Source organism: Panicum virgatum, chromosome 2K (genome assembly GCF_016808335.1).
Source record: "Panicum virgatum strain AP13 chromosome 2K, P.virgatum_v5, whole genome shotgun sequence".
Classification (NCBI taxonomy): Eukaryota; Viridiplantae; Streptophyta; class Magnoliopsida; order Poales; family Poaceae; genus Panicum; species Panicum virgatum.
Window position 1 is genome coordinate 23,001,758 of NC_053137.1, and position 22,680 is coordinate 23,024,437.

The window sequence follows — 22,680 nt, forward strand, 5'->3', positions numbered from 1 at the left end:
CCACCCTCGGGGCGCCCTCGTGCACCGGCTTGGGCACCTCCGCGCCCCTTTCACGGCTTGCCGCGCTTGCGGCCACCAGTCGAGGAAGAGGGCTCCCTCCTCCTGTCACCGCGCCAGGCCTCCCACTGCTCCTGAGTAAGATGGAGCTTCCCACCGATTGAGATGCCTCCCGAGGGAGGTTGTGGCTCGTCGCTGTCGACGAACTTGAGGCGACCTATCACCTCCTCGATCATCATGGTGGAGAGGTCCAGCAGAGACTCGATCGAGCGAGCGGTCTGCCTGTACCTCTCGGGGATGCAGCGGAAGAGCTTCTCGACGGCTCTCTCCTCGTCGTAGGTGTCGTCGCCGAACTGCACCACCTTCTGCAACAGAGTGTTGAGACGGAGGGCGAAGTCATCAACATCCTCACCTGGCTTGAAGGCCAGGTTCTCCCACTCCTTGCGAAGTGCCTAGAGAGTGGTCTTGCGGGCGCGGTCACTGCCGATACGTGCCGCAGCGATGGAGTCCCAGGCCTCCTTGGCAGTTCGCTTCTTGGAAAGCGTGAACTGCATCTCGGGCGGGGCTGCTGCGATGAGAGCATCCAGCGCCCGTCGATCCTCATCGTAGTCAACGTCGCCGTACCGAACTGCCTCTCACATATGCCGCACCTGGAGCTTCACCTCCATGACTGCGGCCCACTCGACATAGTTGGTCTTGGTGAGGGTGGGCCACCCACCACCGGGACCAACGTCCCTGACCACCGCCTGGAGGCCGTGGTAGCCGGGGGCGCCGCCGCGCACACCCCAGCTAGGAGCGCCGCCCTCCAGGCCGCCGCCGGGCGCGCGGGCCCCTAGACCATCTCCGGGCGCGCCGCCCTCCAGGCCGCCGCCGCCGGGGTGGGCTGCTGCCCACCGCGCGGTCCGCTCCCACGCTCTCTCACTCTCCAACTCCTCAAGGTCCCCGTCGGCGGTGGTGTCGCCGGCGATGGAGCCGCTGAGGCTGCCGCGCAAGGTCTCAACCTCGACCTCCGCCGCACGCGCTGCATCCTCCGCCGCCTCTGCTTCCACCTCCGCCCTGGCCGACGCCAGCTTCGCTGCAGCCAGCCTGGCCGCCCTCGCCGCTGCTGCAGCGGCTTGTGCCGTCGCTCGCCTGCGCTCCTCTGCCGCGGCGAGCTCGGCATCTCGCTGACGTCGTGCGCTCGAGGCGACCGAGCGCTGAGACGGTGCGTCCAACATGGCGCGCCTCCAAGGGGCTGCTGCGTGGAGAAGACGTAGCCTCTACTGCTCGTCTGCTCGGGTGAGGAAGGTGGAAGAGGGGCTGCTGCAGGTGCTGCTGCGCTACTGCTGCTTGGAGGGAGAAAAAGAGGAGATATCCAGTCTACAGGAAAGTATGGCTCTGATACCAGATGTTAGCAGCTCAATTTTCACTCTCATTGAGCTGAGAGGATGACACTCAAATTGGGGAAGTTTTCTGGGTTTTTCTTCATTCACACTCACAATGCCATGCCATCCAACGGGAGGGGTGGCCACACATATATACAGCCTGCCAAGGGGCTGCTAACTGCCTAGTCTAAGATGCTCCTGCTGTCCTAGAAAAGTAGATGCTAACTGCTGCTGTCCTACTAAGTGCAGCTGTCCTAGCAAACTGAAAAACAGTCCAAGATGCTGTCCTCTAGGGGCAGCACAAACCCACTGCGTGTTGCAGCAAAAAAGGAGATGCTGCAGCCCCACAAAGACCAAGAGTACAAGACTTATTCCCTTCAGGATTTCCCCCCTGAAGCAGCGGTCGCGCCCTGCCTGGAGCTTTACCGGCCTCAACAACTGCAGCAGGACCCACCGCGGAGAGGGGAGCGACCTGACCCAGGAAGCCTTGGAGGTCCTGGTGCGGGCGGTGACGGGGGAAGTCTTCATCTCGGAGCACCTGATCCTTCCCCAGGTCGTCGTCCCCCTCTGCAAGGACTCACGCCTGAGGACGGCGGTGCTGGCTACCCTGCCGACTCTCGACGACGGCGGGCTGGCCGCACGCCAGACTGGAGGCGACCCGAACCGCGGGCTCCGGATCCCTGGTGCGTCCGGGGATCAAGGTATTCCGAGCGCCGTGGAGTCCGGCCCCACTCCGAAGGGTAAGCAGGCCGTGGCTAGCAGCGCTGCCACAAGCGGTTCCAGCCAGGTCCGGAGCACTTCCGGCGCGTCGTCAGAGGACCGCTGGGGGCGCGGGCCAGGGTAGCTCCCGGGCCTCCGGCCCTCGCGGGACCTCCGGGGCAACCGCGCCACCACCATCACCGCCGAGAGATAGCTCCCTCCGGCAGCAGCAGCAGCGGCAGCCACAAGAGCAGCCGCAGGAGCAGCAGCAGTAGCAACAACAGCAGGAACAGTCCCGGGTTGTGCCACCGTCACAGCCACGGGAGCAGCGGCAGCAACAGAAGCAGTCGTCGAGCGTCCGTGGTCGCTGGATACCCGACGCTTCTGGGTTAGTGTTATTATGTTTACTCCCCTTATTCTAGATGCTCCGCTTTTTGGCTGAAGGCTTCTTCTCTTTGTTGCCAGGGCTCCACGCCCAAGCAGTTCTTCCGCCGCCGCTGGTCCGTCAGCGGGGGTCCAGGTGCCAGTGGCCTCGGCGACGACGGTGGGTGCGACAGCGGGTGCGGGGAGTCCGGGTGCGACGGCTTCCGCGAGCCCGGTGGCGTCCGCCACGGCGGCGGCGGGTGCACCAGTGACAGGCGCAGCCGCACCCGAAGCGGTGGTAGCAGATGCGTCAGTGTTGGGCGCAGCCACCCCCGATGTGGTGGCGGCGGATGCGCCAATGCTGGGCGCAGCCGTACCTGACGCAACAGCGGCGGATGCGCCTGTGCTGGGCGCGGCCACACCCGACGCAACAGCGGCGGATGCGCCTGTGCTGGGCGCGGCCGCACCCGACGCAATGGCGGCGGATGCACCAGTGCTGGACGCGGTCGCACCCGACGCAGCGGCGGCAGATACGCCAGTGCTGGGCGCGGCCGCACCCGACGCAGAGGCCCTCGAGACCCCAGCTACGGCGATAGTTGCACCGGCACCGGATTTGGCGGCAGCGAGCGCGACAGCGACCAGTGCTGCAGCGGCGAGCACAACGGCTACCGAGGCCCCGATGCCTGTGCCGGAAGCTCCCACCTCCAGCTCCTGCAGGCAGCTCCTGCAGGGTCCCCCGGAGGAGGAAACAGTTCCCCTTCCCCAGGTGCTGGCCCAGGTCCGGGAGTCGATAATGGAGGCAACCTCTTCCGTCGAGGCAACCTTCCGGCGGGAGTGGGCTGCCCTGGAGAGCGAACGCCAGTGCCTCTCCGACTGGCACACCCGCCTGGAGGCGCACACGAAGGCTGAAGCCTCCCATGCTTTGGAAGCTCGGTCCAAACTCAAGGCCGACCAAGAGGCCTACCGAGCCAACCTTCGGAAGGTGTTTGACCGGGAGTTCGCAGTATCGAGCCGGGAAAAAACCCTGGCGCAGCGGGAGGAGGCTTTTGCCCTGGAGGTTGTCAGCTTCGCGGCTCAGCGGTCCGATCTTGAGACTCGCCTCGCGGCCCAGCAGTCCGAGCTTGAGACTCGTAGCCAGGGTCTCGAGGGCCGGAAGCAGGAGCTCGACAATCTCTCTACGACTCTGCAGTGATGGCGTGAGCAGCCGCAGGATAGGGCCTGCAAGCTGGCTGTTGCCAGGGCGGGGCTGGAGGAGGACCGGAAGTCCCTCGATAAGCGGGAGTCCCACGCCTCCAACATGGAGAAGCAGTTTGGGCGCCAGCGCGACTCCCTCAAGAAGCAGAAGGAGTGGGCGGAGAAGAGGAAGACCGAGCTCGAGGAGAGGTCCCGCGAGGTGGAGGCGTCCAAGGCGGCTCTGGATACCCGGGTGCAGGAGGCGGTCCGGAAGCTCCAAGAGGACTAGCGCGTGGGGGCCCAGCGAATCACTGACTGGGTGACCGAAGCGAGCTTAGCACTGGTGCCACTTGGGATGAGCCCAATCCAAGTGGCGGAGCCGCCAGGTTTGATTGCTGACGCCCTTCCAGTGTTAAACTCTGCTTCGAATAGGCTCCGGCATCTGGAGCCGGTCCTTGCTGGCCAGCTTGAAGCTGAGGGCCGCGAGCTAATCCGGATGGTGGCGGAACACATCCTGACCTGCCTTCGGAGTCACGACCTGGCCATCTCGCTTGCGCCCGTGGTCGATGGTCCCGTGACGCAGACAGAGGCCGCCGCCCGGGAAGCCGTGCGTGACATCGTCGATTTCGTCGCCGCCTACTTCAAGCGGGAGCCTGCAGACCCTTGAGCTGGGCATTGTACCTTTGTTTTTTCTTTTGTGTTATGTAACAAACATTGCGTTATGTACCAGTTGAAATTTTAATAAAGGAAAAAATTTCAACTTAGCTGTTTGTCAGTTGCTGTGGTTGCGGTATGCAGCACCCCGGCGCCCTGGCCCCCTGGCAGATAGGTTTAGTTGTAAGGACCTATCTGCCATTGGAGCCACTGAAGACACTCCGGACCCCCGTGTGAGGTTGGGCAAGCGTTCTTAGGCGTGTAGGTGTAGCATAGGTTGCAAGCTGAGCGAGCGTCTTATTCCCTGTGTAGCAGATAGAACTACAGAGAGGAGAAACAAATTCGCTTATATGGTAGTAATGATACTGCAACTTAGCTGTTTGATGCATGCAGGATCGATCGTTAGTGTCTGGCTCAAAGCAAACGCCTCGGCCCCCTGGGAGATAGACTTAGTTGTTTTGAGTCTGTCTTCCACCAAGACTGGACCTCGATCTGCATGAAACCTTTAAAGCGGATGCCGGGACCCCCTGGTAGGCAAGCTCAATGATTTGAGGCTGGCTACCACCAGTCAGGGCTTAACCTGTGTACCACTTCAAAGTTACAGCTTAGTAGCAGACCCGCGAGACCTATTTTGGACTGGTCCCCAGGCTAGTACGAGGTCCGGAGCTCTAGATGCACAGGTCCAGGTAATTCAGTGCTTGTTACAGAGTGGTGGAGTGTATAGGCTTAGGGTGCGGGACCAGGCTAAGGCGCTACACAGGGCTCCGGACCACTCCAGGAAACAACAGGACTTTTCCGGACCTAGCTCCAAAGCTCCAGACCCTTCCTAGCAGTGGGTGAGGTCATTCTGTCGCACTCGATCCTTTGAGATATGGAGCTGGACCTGCCGTGTAGGACTTAGGAAGCCAACTCTTGAGCTTTGGGTACTAGAGCCCCCTAATTACCCGACCCTAGGTACTAGAGCACTTGTTACAGGGCGGTGGAGTGTGTAGGCTTTGGGTACGGAACCGGCTAAGCGGCTACACAGCGCTCCGGACCACCCCAGAAAACAAGCACCCCCTCTCCAGAGCAGGTCTCTAGGGGTCCGGACCCCTCTCCAGCAGCAAGAGGGTCCGGATCTGTACGGCAGTCCAGCAACTCAATACAGATCTTAGTTGTGGCGACAAGAGTGGAAGTCCGCGCGGGGGTTAGAAAAGTAAAATCTCGAAAATCAGAATGCGAAATTAAATTTTGACACAAAGACAGAACTTGGAGAAAATCTTTCCTTTGCAACTTGATATACATGGCTTGCGCGATGGATGCCAGAGGCCGGGTTTACGAGGGCGGACCTCTACCGCTCTGGGCCGCGCGTTAATGCTAGCCGTCGGTGCGATGGATGCCAGAGGTCGGGTTTGCGGGGGCGGACCCCCAACCGCTCTGGGCCACACGCTAATTCTATCTTATTACAAAGAAAAAATCCATTTCCCTGCTCTGCCTAAGTGTAAAACTTACGCAGATGCTCTATATTCCATGGGTTGGGCAGCGGCACCCCATCTTCTGTGGCAAGGCGAACGCACCCGGGCCGGCACACCTCTGTAACCTTGAAGGACCCCTCCCAGCTGGGGGAGAGCTTGTGGAGTCCTGCTCGATTCAGGATCCGCCTCAAGACGAGGTCGCCAGTCCGGAGCACCCTACTGTGCACGAACCGTTGATGATAGCGCCTGAGCGCCTGGTTGTAGCGTGCATTTTGGATTGCTGCTCGCCACCTTCGTTCATCGACGAAGTCCACATCGTCACGCCGTTGCTGCTCCTGCATGGATTCGTCAAAAGCCTGGACCCACGGTGAGCCCAGGTGAATTTCTAGGGAAAGGCATGCTTCAGCCCCGTAGACCAGGAAGAATGGAGTCTCCCCGGTGGCTCGGCTGGGTGTGGCCCGGTTGCCCCATAGTACGCACGGAAGCTCATCAACCCATTTGGCACCATGCTTCTTCAAGAAGTTGTAGGTGCGGGTCTTGAGTCCCCTGAGGATCTCTGCATTCGCTCTCTCAACCTGTCCATTGCTGCGGGGATGTGCCACGGACGCAAAGCACAGCTGGATGCCGATGTCCTCGCAGTACTCTTGGAAGAGTCTGCTCTTGAATTGGGTCCCGTTGTCCGCAATGATGCGGTTTGGGACACCAAATCTGCACACAATGGACTTGAGGAATGCGACTGCTGACCTTTTGGTGATGTTCACCATAGGGGTAACCTCCAGCCACTTTGTGAACTTATTGATGGCGACGTAGAGGAACCGGTACCCGCGCGACGGCCCGGGGGAATGGCCCTAGTATATCCACGCCCCACATGGCGAATGACAATGAGGGCGAAATCATTTGTAGATCTTGAGCCAGAGTGTGTATTTGCTTTGCATGGAACTGGCATGCTTTGCAGGATTTTACCAGCTCAGCCGCATCCTGGAGTGCTGTCGGCCAGTAGAAGCCATGCCGAATGGCCTTACCAACAAGCATGCGAGATGAGGAATGACTTCCGCACTCGCCTCCATGGATCTCCGCGAGCAATTCGCGGCCGTCTTCCTGGGAAATGCACCGCATGAGGATACCATTGGCGCCACGGCGGTAGAGATCCCCTTCTACCACCGCGTAGCGTTTAGCCAATCGTACTATGCGCTCTGCGGACACATCGTCATCAGGAAGGATATTATCTTTCAGGTAGTCTCGGATCTCGGAGATCCATGCATCGGGAGCTCCCTGAGCAAGTGGGAGTGGCTCTATGAGGTCTCCAGGATCCTCGACAGAGCTCACAACCCAGGGCGGGCACCACAGGTGGAATGCCACCGGGACCGCTAGCTTCAAGGTGCTAGCTTGATCCCCTTCACCCAGCTCGGCAGGCTGGGCGGTAGGTCTCAGCAATCGTCTTTCGAAGACGCCCTCGGGCACGGATGCCCAGGTAGATGCTCTCGTGGAGAGATCATCTGCTGCTGAGTTGAGTTCGCGGGGAACATGATGTAGCTCCAAGGCATCGAAGTCCTTCTCGAGCTTCCTCACATGGATGAGGTATGCCGCGAGTTGGGGATTGTTGCAGCTGCAATCCCCTCAGACCTGCTTGATGATTAGCTGAGAGTCCCCCTTCACCAGAAGCTGCCGGATCCCCAGAGTTAGGGCTTGTGTCAGGCCAAAAATCAGAGCTTCGTATTCCGCCATGTTGTTGGTGGCCTCGAACTCAAGGTGCACCATGTACTTCAGCTGATCTCCGTTTGGGTCGATGAGGACCACACCAGCTCCAGCCCACTTCTTGCGGACGGACCCGTCGAAGAAGAGTGTCCAGTGGGGCTCGGTGAAGACTGGTGTCCTGATCTCCGGCTCCGGGGGTCCGGCGTTGAAGTCCGGACCCCCAGAATTGCTTGGGGAAGGAGTCCATTCCGCTATGAAGTCAGTCAGGATTTGGCTCTTGACTGCATGGCGAGGCTGGAAGTCCAGCTGGAACTCAGCCAGCTCTGCAGCCCACTTGGCGATGTTGCCCGTGGTGTTGGAGTTGTGCAGGATCGCTCTTAGCGGGTAAGAGGTCACTACGACAACTCGGTGTGCCTGAAAGTAGTGGCGCAGCTTCTTGGACGCAATAAGTATCGCATAGATAAGCTTATGCGTCTCAAGATACCTGGCCATCGCCTCGTGGAGGACTTCGCTGATGTAGTAGACTGGCTTTTGGATGGTCCGAACCCTTGTGACCGGGTCTGGCTCGCCTTTATCCAGTCAGGTCCTTGGGCCCCCAGCGATTCTGGGTTCCCACTGGGACGAGGCTCCTCCGGACCCCTTTGTCCGGGGTTCGGACCTTCAGACAGAGGTGAGGCTGATGGGCGCCCGTGTCTGGGGTCCGGCTCACCATCCTTTCGGCGACCAGCACCATGCTGACCGCTTCTGCAGACGCAGCAAGATACAGAAACAACATCTCACCAGGCTCTGGAGCCACCAATACTAGCAGTGAGGTGAGATGCTGCTTCAGCTCCTGGAAGGCTTGCTCAGCCTCTTCGGTCCAAGAGAATGGACCGGACCTCCTCAATAGCTTGAAGAAGGGGAGGGCCCTCTCAGCCAGCCTCGATATGAAGCGTCTAAGAGCGGCGAGAGATCCAGTAAGCTTCTGGACATCCTTGATGTGGCTAGGAGGCCTCATCGCCTCGATCGCCTTGATCTTGGCTGGGTTTACCTCGATGCCTCGATGTGAGACCAGGAAACCCAGCAGCTTCCCTGCCGAGACGCCGAAGATGCACTTCTCGGGATTCAGCTTCATGCGCGTGGCGCGCAACCGGTCGAAGACGAGGGGCAGGTCCTCAACTAGTGTTGACCCTACCTTAGTCTTGATGACAATGTCATCAACATACACCTCAACAATATCTCTAATTAGATTACAGAAGGTTTTGTTCATAGCTCGTACAAACATGGGTAAGGCATTCCGTAGACTATATGGCATAACAATATAGCAATAAAGACCATCTACTGTTACAAAAGCAGTATGCTTCCTATCCTCTCTAGACATCTGAATCTGGTGGAAACCAGAGTATGCATCTAGGAAAGACAAAAGGTCGCACCCAGAGGTGGAGTCCACGATCTGATCGATACGTGGAAGAGGATAGGGGTCTCTAGGACATGCCTTGTTGAGGCTGGTGTAGTCGATGCACATCCGAAGCTTCCCGTTGGCCTTTGGGACAACGACCGGGTTGGCCAACCACTCAGGATGGTGGACCTCCTCGATGAAGCCAGCGTGTAGGAGCTTGCGGACCTCTTCACGGATGAAGTTCTGCCGCTCCACGGACTGCTTCCGAGGCTTCTGGCGCACCGGCGTGGCGTCGGGGTAGATCCTCAGATTGTGCTCGATCACTTCCCTGGGGATCCCGGGCATCTGTGACGGTTCCCAGGCGAACACGTCCACATTTGCCCGGAGGAAAGTGATGAGCGCGTCTTCCTATTTCTCCCCCAGGTTTCCCGCGATGCGGGTGGTCCTGGTGGAGTCCACTCCGATCTGCACCGTCTTCACGGGAACATCGTCCGGATCAGACGGCTGAACCCTAGGTGCCTTTGCAAACGCCCTGGGTTGCGAGGTGGATGGGTCCTCCTCGGTATGTGCAGCCTCTGCCGCCAGAGCATGCAGTCTCTCAACTGCAGCGACGGCAGCGGTGCGGTCACCCCGTACGGTGAGGACACCGGCAGGGGAAGGCATCTTCAGGACCAAGTACCCGTAATGGGCAATGGCCATGAAGCGGTAGAGAGCCGGCCGGCCAATGATGGCGTTGAACGGGAGGTTCACTGCCGCAACATCGAACTGAACGCTCTCTGTGCGGAAGTTCTCCTCGGTCCCAAACGTGACCGGCAGTGTGATGCTCCCCAGAGGGAACACCGGATGTGGGCCCACTCCGGAGAATGGGCGAGAGGGAGTCAGCTTGGACTCCGGGATCTGCAGCTACTTGAATGCTGCATAGCTGATGACATTGAGGCTGGCCCCTCCGTCGATCAGCACGTGATAGAGCCTGACGTTGGATATGACAGGGGCGGTGACTAAAGGTAGTACACCGGCCCCAGCTATATTCTCCGGGCAGTCGGATGGCCCGAAAGAGATGGTGGTGTTCATCCACCTCTGGTGCGGCGCCGCCTTCGGGACCCCCGGCTTCGCCGAAAGGACTTCTCGGCGAAGGGTCTTCACATCTCGCCGGGAGACAAGCTCCCAGCTCCCGCTGTACATTACGTACAGCTTCTTGCGGCGGTCATCATTGTCGGAGTCGGAGTTGTCGTCGTGGTACACGCCCTTTAGCTCTCGAGCGGGGGATTGGTACCCCAGCTCCTTCTCCCCAGCAGCAGCCCCGCTGTCGGAGGCCTTCTCCTTGCTAGGCCGCTGGCGAGGAGGGGGTGAGCCATCCTTGGAGGACTGTTCACGCCGCCCACTGACCCGCTTCGCGAGCTTATGGATCTGGCGACAGTCAGCGGCGCTGTGGCGAGCGGTGGGATGCACTGGGCACGATCCTCCACTTCCACCTTGCGGGCGAGGGCGTTTGCCATGCTCATTCTGGCTCCCAGCCGCTGCAGCAGCAGCTGGCGCCGCTACTGGCACCGCTGCTGCAACGACTGGTCCGCCAGGATGTGGCTCCCCGCGGCTCCGGTTCTTGTTCTTCTTCTTGCCACCGCCCTGAGGGGTAGCACCGGAGCCACCAGCTTTGGCGTCTCCGTCTTGGGGGGCTGAGTGCCATGCGCGGCCCTCAGCAGCCCTGGCACACTTGTCTGCCAGGGAAAAAAGCATGGTAACGCTTTCCACCTCGTGCGTCGCCAGCTTCTCGAGCATCTTCTCATCACATACCCCCTGTTGGAAAGCAGTGATAATAACTGCATCGGAGATATGAGGAATGGTACCCCGTACCTTGGTGAAGCGCGAGATGAATGCCCGGAGCGTCTCTCCGTGTTTCTGCCTCACAGCGTGGAGGTGGGCCTCCACACCATGCTGCTGGTATACACTGGCGAAGTTCGCAGTGAACCTCGCACAGAGCTCCTCCCAGGACTGGATCACCCTAGGAGTAAGGTTTATGAACCAAGTCTGGGCTGGCCCGGTCAAGGCTACATGAAAGTAGCTCGCCATAACGGCGTCGTTACCACCAACTGATGTGATGGCAGTAACATACACCTGCAGGAATTCCGACGGGTTAGTGGTACCATCGTACTTCTCTGGCAGGTGCGGGCGGAACTTGGACGGCCAGGCCACCGCGTGGAGGTGCTCTGCCAACACAGCACAATCCACCCCAGCCACCGAGGTGCCCGACTGTATCCGGGCGTTCACCGGAGGCTTGGGTGCCACCACGTCCAAGTCAGCATTGAGGTTGCGGCCCTCAATGTTGAGACGGCGCTCTTGCGCCCTCTCCACAGAGATGCGGGCATCCTCACCCGCGCGCCTGCGGTTGAGCTCCTCCCGCAGGTCTTCTGTTCGTTCACCCCTCACTGTGGGGGAGCGCACGGATGCCGACGCACCGCCTTGGCGCCGGTGGTAGGGCACCACCGCATTGCCAGGCGGGAGTCGTTGCCCAGTTTTTGCAGAACTGGGGGAGGCCTGAGCCAGATGTAGGAGACTGTCAACGTCGTCCCACCACTGCCTCAGGGCGTCTGGCGAGGCTGCAGCAGCCAGGGGTTGCGGAGCAACTCCCTAGCTGCCGCCAGCACTCCGCTGCTCGCAGCTTGTGAGGGGGGCCCTTGACGGGCGCCATGACTCTTGCCGACGAGCAGCGCGCGCCGCCGCCGACGGTGGCTGCTCCGCAGGCACGGTCGCCGCCGGAGCAGGAACGCGAGAGGCGTGTGGCGTGGAGGACACCACACCCTCCGTCATCTCCACGTCGTCCACCCGAACCATGGAGACGAGCAAGAGATGAACTGAGCCCCAGCTAGCCCCTACCTGGCGCGCCAAATGTCGTGGTGTGGCAAACCACAGCCGGGTGGCGGAATGCACCCGCCTAAGCCAGAGGGTGAGTACTCAGGGTTTAGCTAGCGACTACTTCGATCTTCCTCAAGAACACGATGAATACAGCAGGTTTAGATTGGTTCGGGCCGCCGGAGCGTAATACCCTACGTCCACTGTGTGTTGTATTGCTTAAGACTGAAGTGTTGGAGCTGAGTCCAGCGTGCGTCCGTGTGTGTTCTCTGGAGAGCTTGTGGTGTACAGTGAGCGCTTCCCCTTTATATCTCAAGGGATGTTGTATAAAATAACATACTGTTCATATATTATGGCATCGCAGGCGAAGGAGATCTCTCTCCTGAATTTTCTTGCCTGCTCCTGGAATCCCCCGTTCAGCATGTCCAGGCGCTGTCCTGTCGGAACGGCGTCAGACGTAGCTAGCGGCGTCGCCTGCCATGTAGCTGAACGGGGCGTGTAGCTTGCGGCGTAGGCGGCATGATGGAAAAGTGTCGTGCCGTCGTATCCAATTAATGTGGCAGACGGGCTCTGCGCGGGTGCGGCGCAAGCGGCTGCACTGTGTTCCTTGGTAATACGCGGTCCACAGTGAGGCCTGACAAAGGCTGCCCCGCGTGCCGCGGTGGCAGAGCACGCCTCAACCATCCGCATTGAATGCGGTGGGTGGGCGAGTCTTCCAGTGGAAGACTCACGCCCGCGCCCTCGGAACACGTGGTGCCTCCGGACCCCCCCCCGGGTGGTATGTTAGCTCTACACGCGTGGGAGGTCTGGACGGTCGTGAGAAGGTCCCGGGCCCCTATGGGGGTTCCGGGATCTCGGTGGCTGGCACGGAGCTTCCCTTCCTTGGGGACACGTGGCGTCTCCGGACCCGTCTCTGAGCGGGGAGCGGGTCCGGGGCCGTTGGCCCGGTGAGGTAAGTGCCTGTCCTGTGGGCCCCGGTTGCTCCGCCCTTTACCGCGTAGTTACGGATGACTACGCGGGTCCTGCCTTGCTGCAGTAAAAGTGGGTATCCCTGCTACAGGGTACCGACAAAGTGGATCTGGACACATAAGCGTCAGGCTGACGGCACACTGGAGCGCTACAAGGCTCGCTGGGTTCTCCGGGGGTTCACCCAGAGGCCTGGTGTGGACTATGATGAGACCTTCAGTCCAGTGGTTTAGTCTGCTACTGTGCGCACGGTCCTCTCACTTGCGCTCTCTCGCTCTTGGCCTGTGCACCAGCTGGATGTGAAGAATGCCTTTCTTCACGGCACTCTGTCAGAGACAGTCTACTACTCTCAGCCAGTGGAATTTCTGGACTCCAGTCGTCCGGACATGGTTTGCCGGCTCAACAAGTCTCTCTATGGTCTGAAGCAGGCTCCGCGGGCTTGGTATTCTCGTTCGCCATGTTCTTGCTGACATTGGGGTTCACCGAGGCCAAGTCTGACACGTCTCTCTTCATCTACCACCGTGGGGATGAGACTGCCTATCTGCTGCTCTATGTCGATGACATCGTGCTTACAGCCTCCAGTCAGCAGTTGTTTTAGAGTGTCATCTCCTCTCTGCAGTAGGAGTTTGCTATGAAGGATCTTGGTCAGCTCCACCACTTCTTGGGCGTCACTGTTGAACCTCGCCCGTCTGGTCTTCTCCTTCACCAGCGGCAGTACGCACTTGATATTGTGGAGTGGGCTGGGATGACTGATTGCAAGCCCTGCTCCACTCCTGTCGACACTCAGGCGAAGCTGTCTGCTAATCTGGGTGATCCGTTGGCTGATCATACTGCCTACCGAAGTCTGGCCGGCGCTTTGCATATCTCACCTTCACCAGGCCGGACCTCACCTACGCTGTTCAGCAGGTCTGTCTCCATATGCATGATCCTCGGGAGTCACACCTTGCTGCGTTGAAGCGTCTCCTCCGCTACGTCCGTGGCACTGTGGACCTCGGTCTGGTTCTTCACCGCTCGGCCTCTGCTGAGCTGGTTGTCTACACCGACGCTGATTGGGCTGGCTGTCCGGACACTCGCCGCTCCACTTCCAGCTACGCCGTCTTCCTGGGCGGCAACCTGGTCTCCTGGTCATCCAAACAGCAGCCGGTTGTCTCCCACTCCAGTGCCGAGGCGGAGTACCGTGCTATCGCTAACGGCGTGGCGGAGGCGTCCTGGCTACGTCAGCTCTTGGTGGAGCTCCACAGCCCACTCGCCAAGAGCACGCTCGTCTACTGCGACAATGTCAGCGCCGTGTATCTCTCCACCAACCCCGTCCAGCATCAACAGACGAAGCATGTGGAGATCGACCTACACTTCGTGCGCGACAGTGTCGCCATCGGCGATGTTCGGGTACTCCATGTCCCGACTACCTCCCAGTTTGCCGACATCTTCACCAAGGGACTACCCTCCTCGATCTTCTCGGAGTTTCTCTCTAGCCTCAACGTAGCCGGTGGCTAGTTGTGGCTGCGGGGGGGGGGGGGCGTATTTGCCCTTTGTACTCTCTTCTTGTCCAGTCTTGAATACCGATGCGCCGATAGTTCAGACTGCGGGGGGTGTTGGTGTATATGTGAGCCTATGTATAGAGGCTCATCTAGAGGCCCATGTATAGGATCTATATATCCCACCCTTCTAGAATTTGGAGGAATACATCTATTATTTTCCCTCCTACACTACACACACAAACCAAGGTTAAAAACTTACATTCGTCCGGGTGACTAGAAAAGAAAGAACCTCAAAACAACCTACTACTCAGAGGGCCTAGGGCTGTCAAGACAAAAGCCCTTTAGCCCGAGCCATCACCCATAACATTGCCTCCTCTTTGGCAATCAGTAAGGTCCCAGCCATGCTAGTGCAACTCCATCGAAGACACAACGGTTCCTATGATTCCATAGGGTCCAAGAGCCAAGGATGACAAGGGAGATACTTTTGCCTCTGGCCACCTACCCGACCACTAGGCCTACTCCACCAATCGTCAAAATTCCAAGGTGACAGCGTTTGGATATGTAAACACTAGAGGAGATTGAACCAAAACTCTCACGAGCACACAATTGCTGAGAAGGTGATCAGTTGTCTCCTCTTCTGAGCACAATGAGGACTTTCTTCCTGCCAGTGAATATTGCAGTATTCTTCCTCTACTTTGCACAAATGGCGATATCCACTTGTACTTTATCTCTGGCAGTCAGCCAGCCACTGGCTTGTTTCTTTTAGATAATGGAAAAGGAGTTCCAGCCTTTTGCATCGTCCGATGCATACGGCGCCAATTCAATATCACAATATTCATTTTATATGTAAAGAGAGATAACAAAAGTGAGGAGAAATATCATTTCAATTTTTTGTGGATACATATATAAAACACATTTGTTCTATGTACAGGTTAGTGAACTACGCTAAGTTAAGCATGCATGTGGGTAACTGCATTAATGATTTGTATTAGGTGGGATATCAGTGAGTTTTGATCACTTTGTTGGTCGCTATTCTATTTTGTTCAGTCTCAAAAACTTCTCTTTCTTTTCCTACACCTTTCGGACCTCTGATCCATCTCAGAATTCTTCTTCCTTTTCCATATGGTTTGTTCACCAATTATATTGCTTGCCACTTCCTGTTGGCTGGTGTTCCCACTGGTAGTATTTAATGGTGGTGCTTTGCACTTTCACAGGTTGTATTAGAAGATGGTAAGTCGGAGCGTCTGACTGTTTGTGCTGGTTCAAATACTATCTCTGTTCAAGATGCTTTAACAGAGTACCGAGTGATTGAATCTTGCCCGCAAGGTATGCAAGAATCTAAAAATTGCCTGTTGGAGAGCAAATGATGTTCTTCTTTACTGGGGAAATAAATAGCTGCTGGCCTGGAATAAGTAGCATGAGATACTTGGCCACTAATGCTGCTGATAAGATAGTAAATATCTGTCAAATGATATGTGAACAAAAACGAATTCAGTTAGAGAAATATCCGAGCATAGGCAGCAAGGTAAAACTGTAATGTAATTAAGACGTATTTGTCTGATCTGGTACTATTGATTTATCATTGATGTTCCAACTTCATATTTCTTAGTGCTTTAACCTTAGATTGTCCTGGATGATGATAGTCACTGCAAGCTTAGCAAACAAATCAGATATTCAGCAATATGTTGCTATGGAAACATGATGCATTATTTTACTGAAAATTGTTGTCCTTTTTGTGACGAGTTTGTGAAATTATCAGTAAGGAGCAAAATGTGATGCAGTGAGACTGCTTTAGAGTTTTGTGGCCTTCACTTACAGATAACTATTATTGTGATTCAATAATATTGAAAGTGTAGGAGAGAATAATGGCTTGTATTCCTCCAAACCCTAGAATGGTGGGATATATAGATCATATACATGGGCCTCTATACATGGGCTCACATATACACTAACACCCCCCCTGCAGTCTGAACTACCGGCGCAGTGGTGTTCAAGACTAGACAACAAGAAAGCCAACACCCCCCGCAGTCTGAACTACCGGCGCAGCGGTGTTCAAGACTGGACAAGAAGAGAGTACAAATAGAGTACAAAGGGCAAATACCCCCCCCCCCCCCCCCGCAGCCACAACTAGCCACCTGCTACGTTGAGGCTGGAGCGAAACTCCGAGAAGGTGGAGGAGGGCAGTCCCTTGGTGAAGATGTCAGCAAACTGGGAGGTAGTCGGGACATGGAGTACCCGAACATCGCCGATGGCGACTCTGCCGCGCACGAAGTGTTGGTCGATCTCCACATGCTTCGTCCGCTGATGCTGGACGGGGTTGGTGGAGAGATACACGGCGTTGACGTTGTCACAGTAGAAGAGCGTGCTTTTGGCGAGCGGGCTGTGGAGCTCCGCCAAGAGCTGTCATAGCCAGGACGCCTTCGCCACGCCGTTAGCGACAGTCTGGTACTCCGCCTCAGCACTGGAGCGGGAGAGAACCGGCTGCCGCTTGGACGACCAGCAGACCAGGTTGCCGCCTAGGAAGACGGCGTAGCCGGAAGTGGAGCGACGAGTGTCCGGGCAGCCAGTCCAGTCAGCGTCGGTGTAGACCACCAGCTCAGCAGAGGACGAGCGGTGAAGCACCAGGCTGAGGTCCACAGTGCCACGGATGTAGCGGAGGAGACACTTCAGCATAGCAAGGTGTGACTCCCGGGGATCATGCATATGGAGACAGACCTGCTGAACAGCGTAGGTGAGGTCCGGCCTGGTGAAGGTGAGGTACTGCAAAGCGACAACCAGACTCCGGTAGGCAGTAGGATCAGCCACTGGATCACCCAGATCAGCAGACAGTTTCGCCTGAGTGTCGACAGGAGTGGAGCAGGGCTTGCAATCAGTCATCCCAGCCCGCTCCAGAATATTGAGTGCGTACTGCCACTGGTGAAGGAGAAGACCAAATGAGCGAGGCTCAACAGTGACGCCCAAGAAGTGGTGGAGCTGACCCAGATCCATCATAGCAAACTCCTGCTGCAAAGAGGAGATGACACTCTGAAGCAACTGCTGACTGGAGGCTGTGAGCACAATATCATCAACATAGAGCAGCAGATATGCAGTCTCAGCCCCACGGCGGTAGATGAAGAGAGACGTGTTAGACTTTGCCTCGGTGAACCCCAATGTCAGCAAGAACGTGGCGAACCGAGAGTACCAAGCCGAGGAGCCTGCTTCAGACCATAGAGGGACTTGTTGAGCCGGCAAACCATATCCGGACGACTCGAGTCCACAAATCCAGCAGGCTGAGAGTAGTAGACAGTCTCTGACAGAGTGCCGTGAAGAAAGGCATTCTTCACGTCCAGCTGGTGCACAGGCCAGGAGCGAGAGTGCGCAAGCGAGAGGACCGTGCGCACCGGAGCGGGCTTCACCACTAGATTGAAGGTCTCATCATAGTCCACACCAGGCCGCTGAGTGAAACCCCGAAGAACCCAACGAGCCTTGTAGCGCTCCAGTGTGCCGTTAGCCCGACGCTTATGCGTCCAGATCCACTTGCCGGTGACCACATTGCAACCAGATGGACGCGGTACGAGGTCCCACGTCTGGTTGGCAAGGAGAACCGCGTACTCCTCTTCCATCGCGCGACGCCAGTGAGGATCCGCCAGGGCGTCGCGGACATAGGAGGGTACCGGAGAGACTCGCGGCTCGCCCTCGGTGGCGGAGAGTGTCGCGGCCTGAGACGCCATCCGCCGAGTCACCATGGGATGGATATGTCGAGGATCCCGATGGATGACTGGCGGGTGGTACACCTCCGGCTCGACTCGAGAGCGATTCGGCGGAGGTGGCGGCGGCGACGGCTCTGGTGTAGACGTCGGAGGAGCCTCCGGAGCCAGAGTCGGTGCCGGTGCCGGTGCTGGCGCCGAATGACGCCAGTACACCTGCACCAGCTCAGCGTACCACGGCGGCGTCGGTGTTGGCGCCGAACGACGCCGGTACACCTGCACCGGCTGAGCGTACCGCGCAGGTCCAGGAGAAGGTACCGGGGCCGCGCGTGGCGCAGCAGGAGACACCGGGGCTGCGCGTGGCGCAGTAGGAGACACCGGGTCCGCGCGCGGCACGATCGAAGGTCCTGGGGCCGCGCGTGGCGCGACTGCGGGCACTGGGGCCCTGCTCGGCGCAGCAGGGATCACCGGAAATAGTGCCGGTGTTCCGGGAAAACCTGCAGGGAAAGGACAGACATGAAAGTTGGCTAAACCACCGGGTTAGTCGGAAACAGAGACTCCAGCTCGGGGTCAGGAGAATGTGTGGAGGAGCTGGAGTAGGAGAAATCTGACTCATCAAAGACGACGTGTCGGGAGATCAGGACGCGGCGAGAGGTGAGGTCAAAGCATCGGTACCCCTTGTGGTCAGGGGAGTAACCAAGGAACACACAACGAGTCGAGCGGGGCGCCAGCTTGTGAGGAGCAGTGGCGGAGGTATTAGGGTAACACGCACACCGGAAGACCCGAAGGTGGTCGTAGCGAGGAGGGGTACCGAAAAGAGCGTGGTGTGGAGTGGGAGCAGGAGAATCAGTGGACGGAAGACGGTTGAGAAAGTAGGTGGCGGTGTGGAGGCTCTCAGCCCAGAAGCGCGTGGGCAGAGAGGCCTGGATCAGAAGGGTGCGCACGACGTCCTTCGTCGTGCGCATCATCCGCTCAGCCTTGCCGTTCTGAGGAGAGGTATACGGACAAGACATACGCAGCTGAACACCCCGAGAGAAGAAGAAGGAACGGGAGGTGGAGTTGTTGAACTCCCGCCCATTGACACACTGGACGGCCTTAACGGTGAGGCCGAACTGAGTGGACACCCAGGCAAAGAAGTGGAGGAGGGTGGGGAAGGTCTCAGACTTGGCGCGCAAAGGAAACGTCCAAGAGTAGTGCGAGAAATCATCGACCACCACCAGATAGTACTTATAGCCAGAAAGGCTAAGTACAGGAGAGGTCCACAGGTCACAGTGAACAAGATCAAATGCATGCGTCGCGTGCGAAGAAGAAGAAAAAGGGAGCCGAACATGACGACCGAGCTGGCACGCATGGCAGAGGGGCTCAGCAGGAGCCCTAGTACTAGAAACATCGGCACTACGACTAAGCTAAGCCAGAACGTCGCGGCCAGGGTGACCAAGACGGCGATTCTAGGTGGTGGAAGACGGCGTCGCGGCAAAAGCGGCAGACAAAGAAGAAGGCGAAAGTGGTGCAGCTGAAGAAGGAAGGCGAAGGGTGTAAAGGGGCCTCGTGCTGTCACACCGGAGTAACGGACGACGGGAGGCCGAATCCTTCACAGTGAGGCCAGAAGAATCAAACTCGATGAAACAAGAATTGTCAGCTGTAAACTGACGAATGGAAAGAAGGTTATGAACCATCTGAGGAACAACAAAGACATTGGGAAGAAGAAAAGAACCAGGAGCAGAAACCACGGCAGTGACAGGAAGGCAAGACCCGTCACCAACCATGATCAACAAGGACAAAACCCGTCGGACAGAAGAGAGGATACCGGCATCTGGGGTGGTGTGGAAGGAGGCACCCGAGTCGGCGATCCACTCGGTGCTGACCGGCGGCGTCTGCCCCATGGCGTTGAAGGACTGCGCCATTGCAGCCTGGTCCCACCTCCCAGGCCAGGTCGGCTGCTGGCTGGGTGGAGCGGGCGGGGTCCAGGACGGCGCGAACAGGGGAGCAGCGGCGGCGAGCATGGCCGCCGGCTGGGGCTGAGGACGAGGGGCCCCCCTGACCCTGAAACGGCCACATTGGGAGTGAGCCAGGAGCAGGAGTGGGGAGCCGGAGTGCCCCGAGCATCACCACCACGTCCCCTCCGCCGACGACGCCCTCGGCCTCCCCCACCCCCGGTCTGGCCGGTGAGAGGAGCACCAAAGAGGGGGTCGGATCCGGCGGCCAGGGCGGCGGCGGCGCCCTGGGGCAGCCACGCGCCGGAGGCGGTGGTGAGGGAGGCAGCGGCCCGCGTGGGATCCCTGGGCGCGATGGCCTGCGCGGCGTGCGCCCGCACGAGCTTGGCCTCGAGATCCCGCAGAGCGGCCGCGAGGTGGGCGGCGGCGGATCAGGCGGCGCCCGCGCCCCCTACAGCAGCAGTGGCCGGCAGCGTGCGGGAGGAGGAGGGGGAGCAGGGGCGCCAACCAGGACGGCTGCAGGGGCGATAGCCAGCGCATGCAGCAGCTCCGAGGTTGAGCCGCGCAACTGCTGCTGGAGTGCGCCCGCGACGTGGGCGCCCGGGGCCAGCGCCCGCGGTAGGGGCGGCGGCAGCAGGCGGATCGGGCATACCCGGAATAGGGGCTGCGGCGACGGCGCCCAGGGCCAGCACGTCCGGCGCCTGCAGTGGCACGTGCGGGTGCTGCCACACCGGCAGCGCCGCGGCCAGGGGCAGCACGGACGGCGGGGAGGGGAGGGCGGCGGCGCCTAGGCTCTACCTGCGCGCAGTAGCAGCACAGGCGGCCATGGGCTGGCTCCATGCGCGCGGCCATGCACAGGCGGCAGCAGTAGGAGCAGAGGAGGCGTCCGCGCAGGGCAGGGGGCCAGCTCGGGCCCGCCCGCCGCGCTCCTAGCAGTCGCGCCAGCCGCGCCCGCGAGAGCCGCGGTGTAGGGGGGCCAAGGAGGGCCGGCGGCGCCCTGGACGCCCTGGATCCAAGCGCCTGGAGCAGAGGAAAGGAGGGGGAAGAAGGAGCCGCTCGGAGCAGGTGCCGTGGGAGGAGCGGCGGCGGCCGGCAGGGCCAGCGCGCCCAACGCGGCGGCGAGCAGGCGAGGACGGCCGCGGGGTGGGGCCGCGCGCACGGTACCGCAGTAGTGCCACCGGGCTGGAGTAGAGGAGGCAGCGCAGAAGAAGAGGAGGGAAGGGAAGGCAGCGCTGGCGGCCGGCCGGCCATGATGCCGACGGCGGCGGCGCTGGCTGGTGGTGGGAGGGGAGGAGAGGAGAGAGAACCCTAGGCAACTGATACCATGTAGGAGAGAATAATGACTTGTATTCCTCCAAACCCTAGAAAGATGGGATATATTGATCCTATACATGGGCCTCTAGATGGGCCTCTAGACATGGGCTCACATATACACCAACAGAAAGTGTGCTAATAATTGTAGGCTACACTTGGTTAGAACTATTTCCTTGTACAGGAAGGAAGCATCAGGTAATCATAATACTTCTATGCCAGTTATCTGTGAACAAACTAGTTTCATCTCTACTTGCAAGGTATCATGATCACGCTAAGTGATCTAAAAAACTTATTCCTGTTTTCTTCTTGAACCGCCAGCTCCGAGTCCATTGTGCGGAGGTTCTTGGAACACCAATTGTTGGGGATTACAAGTACGGACGACAAGTGCACCAGAACTGGTCGCCTCTTCCCATGCCACAAGCAATCGATGAGGAAATGCTCAAGAAAAGGAAGCTTCCCTTTGGGCTTGCTTTGGGTGGTGGAAGCGTAGCTGAGGAACAGCCTCAGCTGCATCTACATTGCAAGCAGATGATCCTTCCTGACATCTCAGAGGCTATGCTGCGCCTGCAGTCTTCAGATGCTGATTATGATTTTTCTGATCTTGAGAAGCTCAGCTTTGTTGCTCCATTGCCGTTGCATATGCGGTTGAGCTGGGAGATTTTGAAGTCATTAGGCAAGTAATACTGTACTTTTATCTGTTGGTCATGTCTGGTTGCTGTGCTGTAACTGTGGATTTTGCTTTGAGATAATGCAAAAGCTTCGCTTGGACCATGGTTTTTACGGGGCGAGGCGTGACGACCCACCCCCTTCCAGACTCCTAGGCGGGTATGGCGTATGGTGAGGCGACGCCATACGCACACCTTAACCTTCCATAGGACAACACAAACATACACTAATGCATACCTTTTTCTGCGAAGTTCATCTCTTATGCAGCAAGGTTCCGACAAACAAGCACATATTCACACCAATTAGGCAACCACATGGGCATATACTAGCAGAATGGAGCACAGCTATGACCTATCTATTCCTGATAGCGCTACAAATAGCAGAGAGGAGCAGAGCAAAGTACGAGTACTAAAAAACAGAGTAGAGGAAGAGGGGAGGAAAAGCAGAACCACAGAGCAAAGTACGATTACGAAACAGAGCAGAGGAAGAGGGGAGGAAAAGCAGAACCGCAGAGAAAGGAGGAAAGAGTCGGCACCTGCCTTGGCCTTGGGTCGCCTTGCGTCGACACGACGCCTTCCCACGCGAGGCGACCCCATATGCGGGAACAGCACGGCGGGCGGGACGCCTCCGTTGGGTGGTTGCCTGGAGTTACGCCATAAAAACCATGGCTTGGACAACCTTAATGCCAATGTTAGTGATGACCAGGTTGTGGTCCTCTAGTGGTTCAAAGATGCTATAAACAGAGAAACAATGCCTTGTGTAGTTTACATTGTTCTTTTTTTTTGTTCCTATTCAGAGAAAACCTGCTTTATATCATCACATGTAATGACCAATGATAGTTACTCCTCTTTTAACATGGAACTAAAGGATTCTTTACATTATTACACGTAATGTCTGGGACACGATCAACCTACACGACTACTGGATACTGGATCATCTTGCTCCCTATAAACACCGCATGCAGCAATAATATGCAGCAGATTAGTGGAGCCTTGTTCAAAGCATAGCATAA

At 58.0% G+C, this 22,680-nt stretch overlaps 1 protein-coding gene across 1 annotated transcript; it reads left to right on the forward strand.

Annotated features, from left to right (window-relative positions):
- Positions 1-3,102: 3,102 nt before the first annotated feature.
- LOC120695204 (RNA pseudouridine synthase 4, mitochondrial-like) lies at positions 3,103-22,579 on the forward strand. Its single transcript, XM_039978502.1, has 6 exons — positions 3,103-3,201; positions 3,628-3,770; positions 15,261-15,394; positions 21,151-21,197; positions 21,321-21,839; positions 21,920-22,579. The coding sequence occupies exons 1-5, from the start codon at positions 3,103-3,105 to the stop codon at positions 21,681-21,683; spliced, it is 786 nt and encodes a 261-aa protein (XP_039834436.1). The 3' UTR covers positions 21,684-21,839; positions 21,920-22,579.
- The last annotated feature ends 101 nt before the right edge of the window (positions 22,580-22,680 follow it).

What these genes read in the sequence shown, in the direction of transcription:
- LOC120695204 (XM_039978502.1), top strand. Translation starts at nt 3,103, where the DNA reads ATGCCTGTGCCGGAAGCTCCCACCTCCAGCTCCTGCAGGCAGCTCCTG. An exon ending in GATTGAATCTTGCCCGCAAG is followed by an intron (nt 15,395 to 21,150) that starts GTATGCAAGAAT and finishes TAATAATTGTAG; the next exon opens with GCTACACTTGGTTAGAACTA. An exon ending in GTACAGGAAGGAAGCATCAG is followed by an intron (nt 21,198 to 21,320) that starts GTAATCATAATA and finishes TTGAACCGCCAG; the next exon opens with CTCCGAGTCCATTGTGCGGA.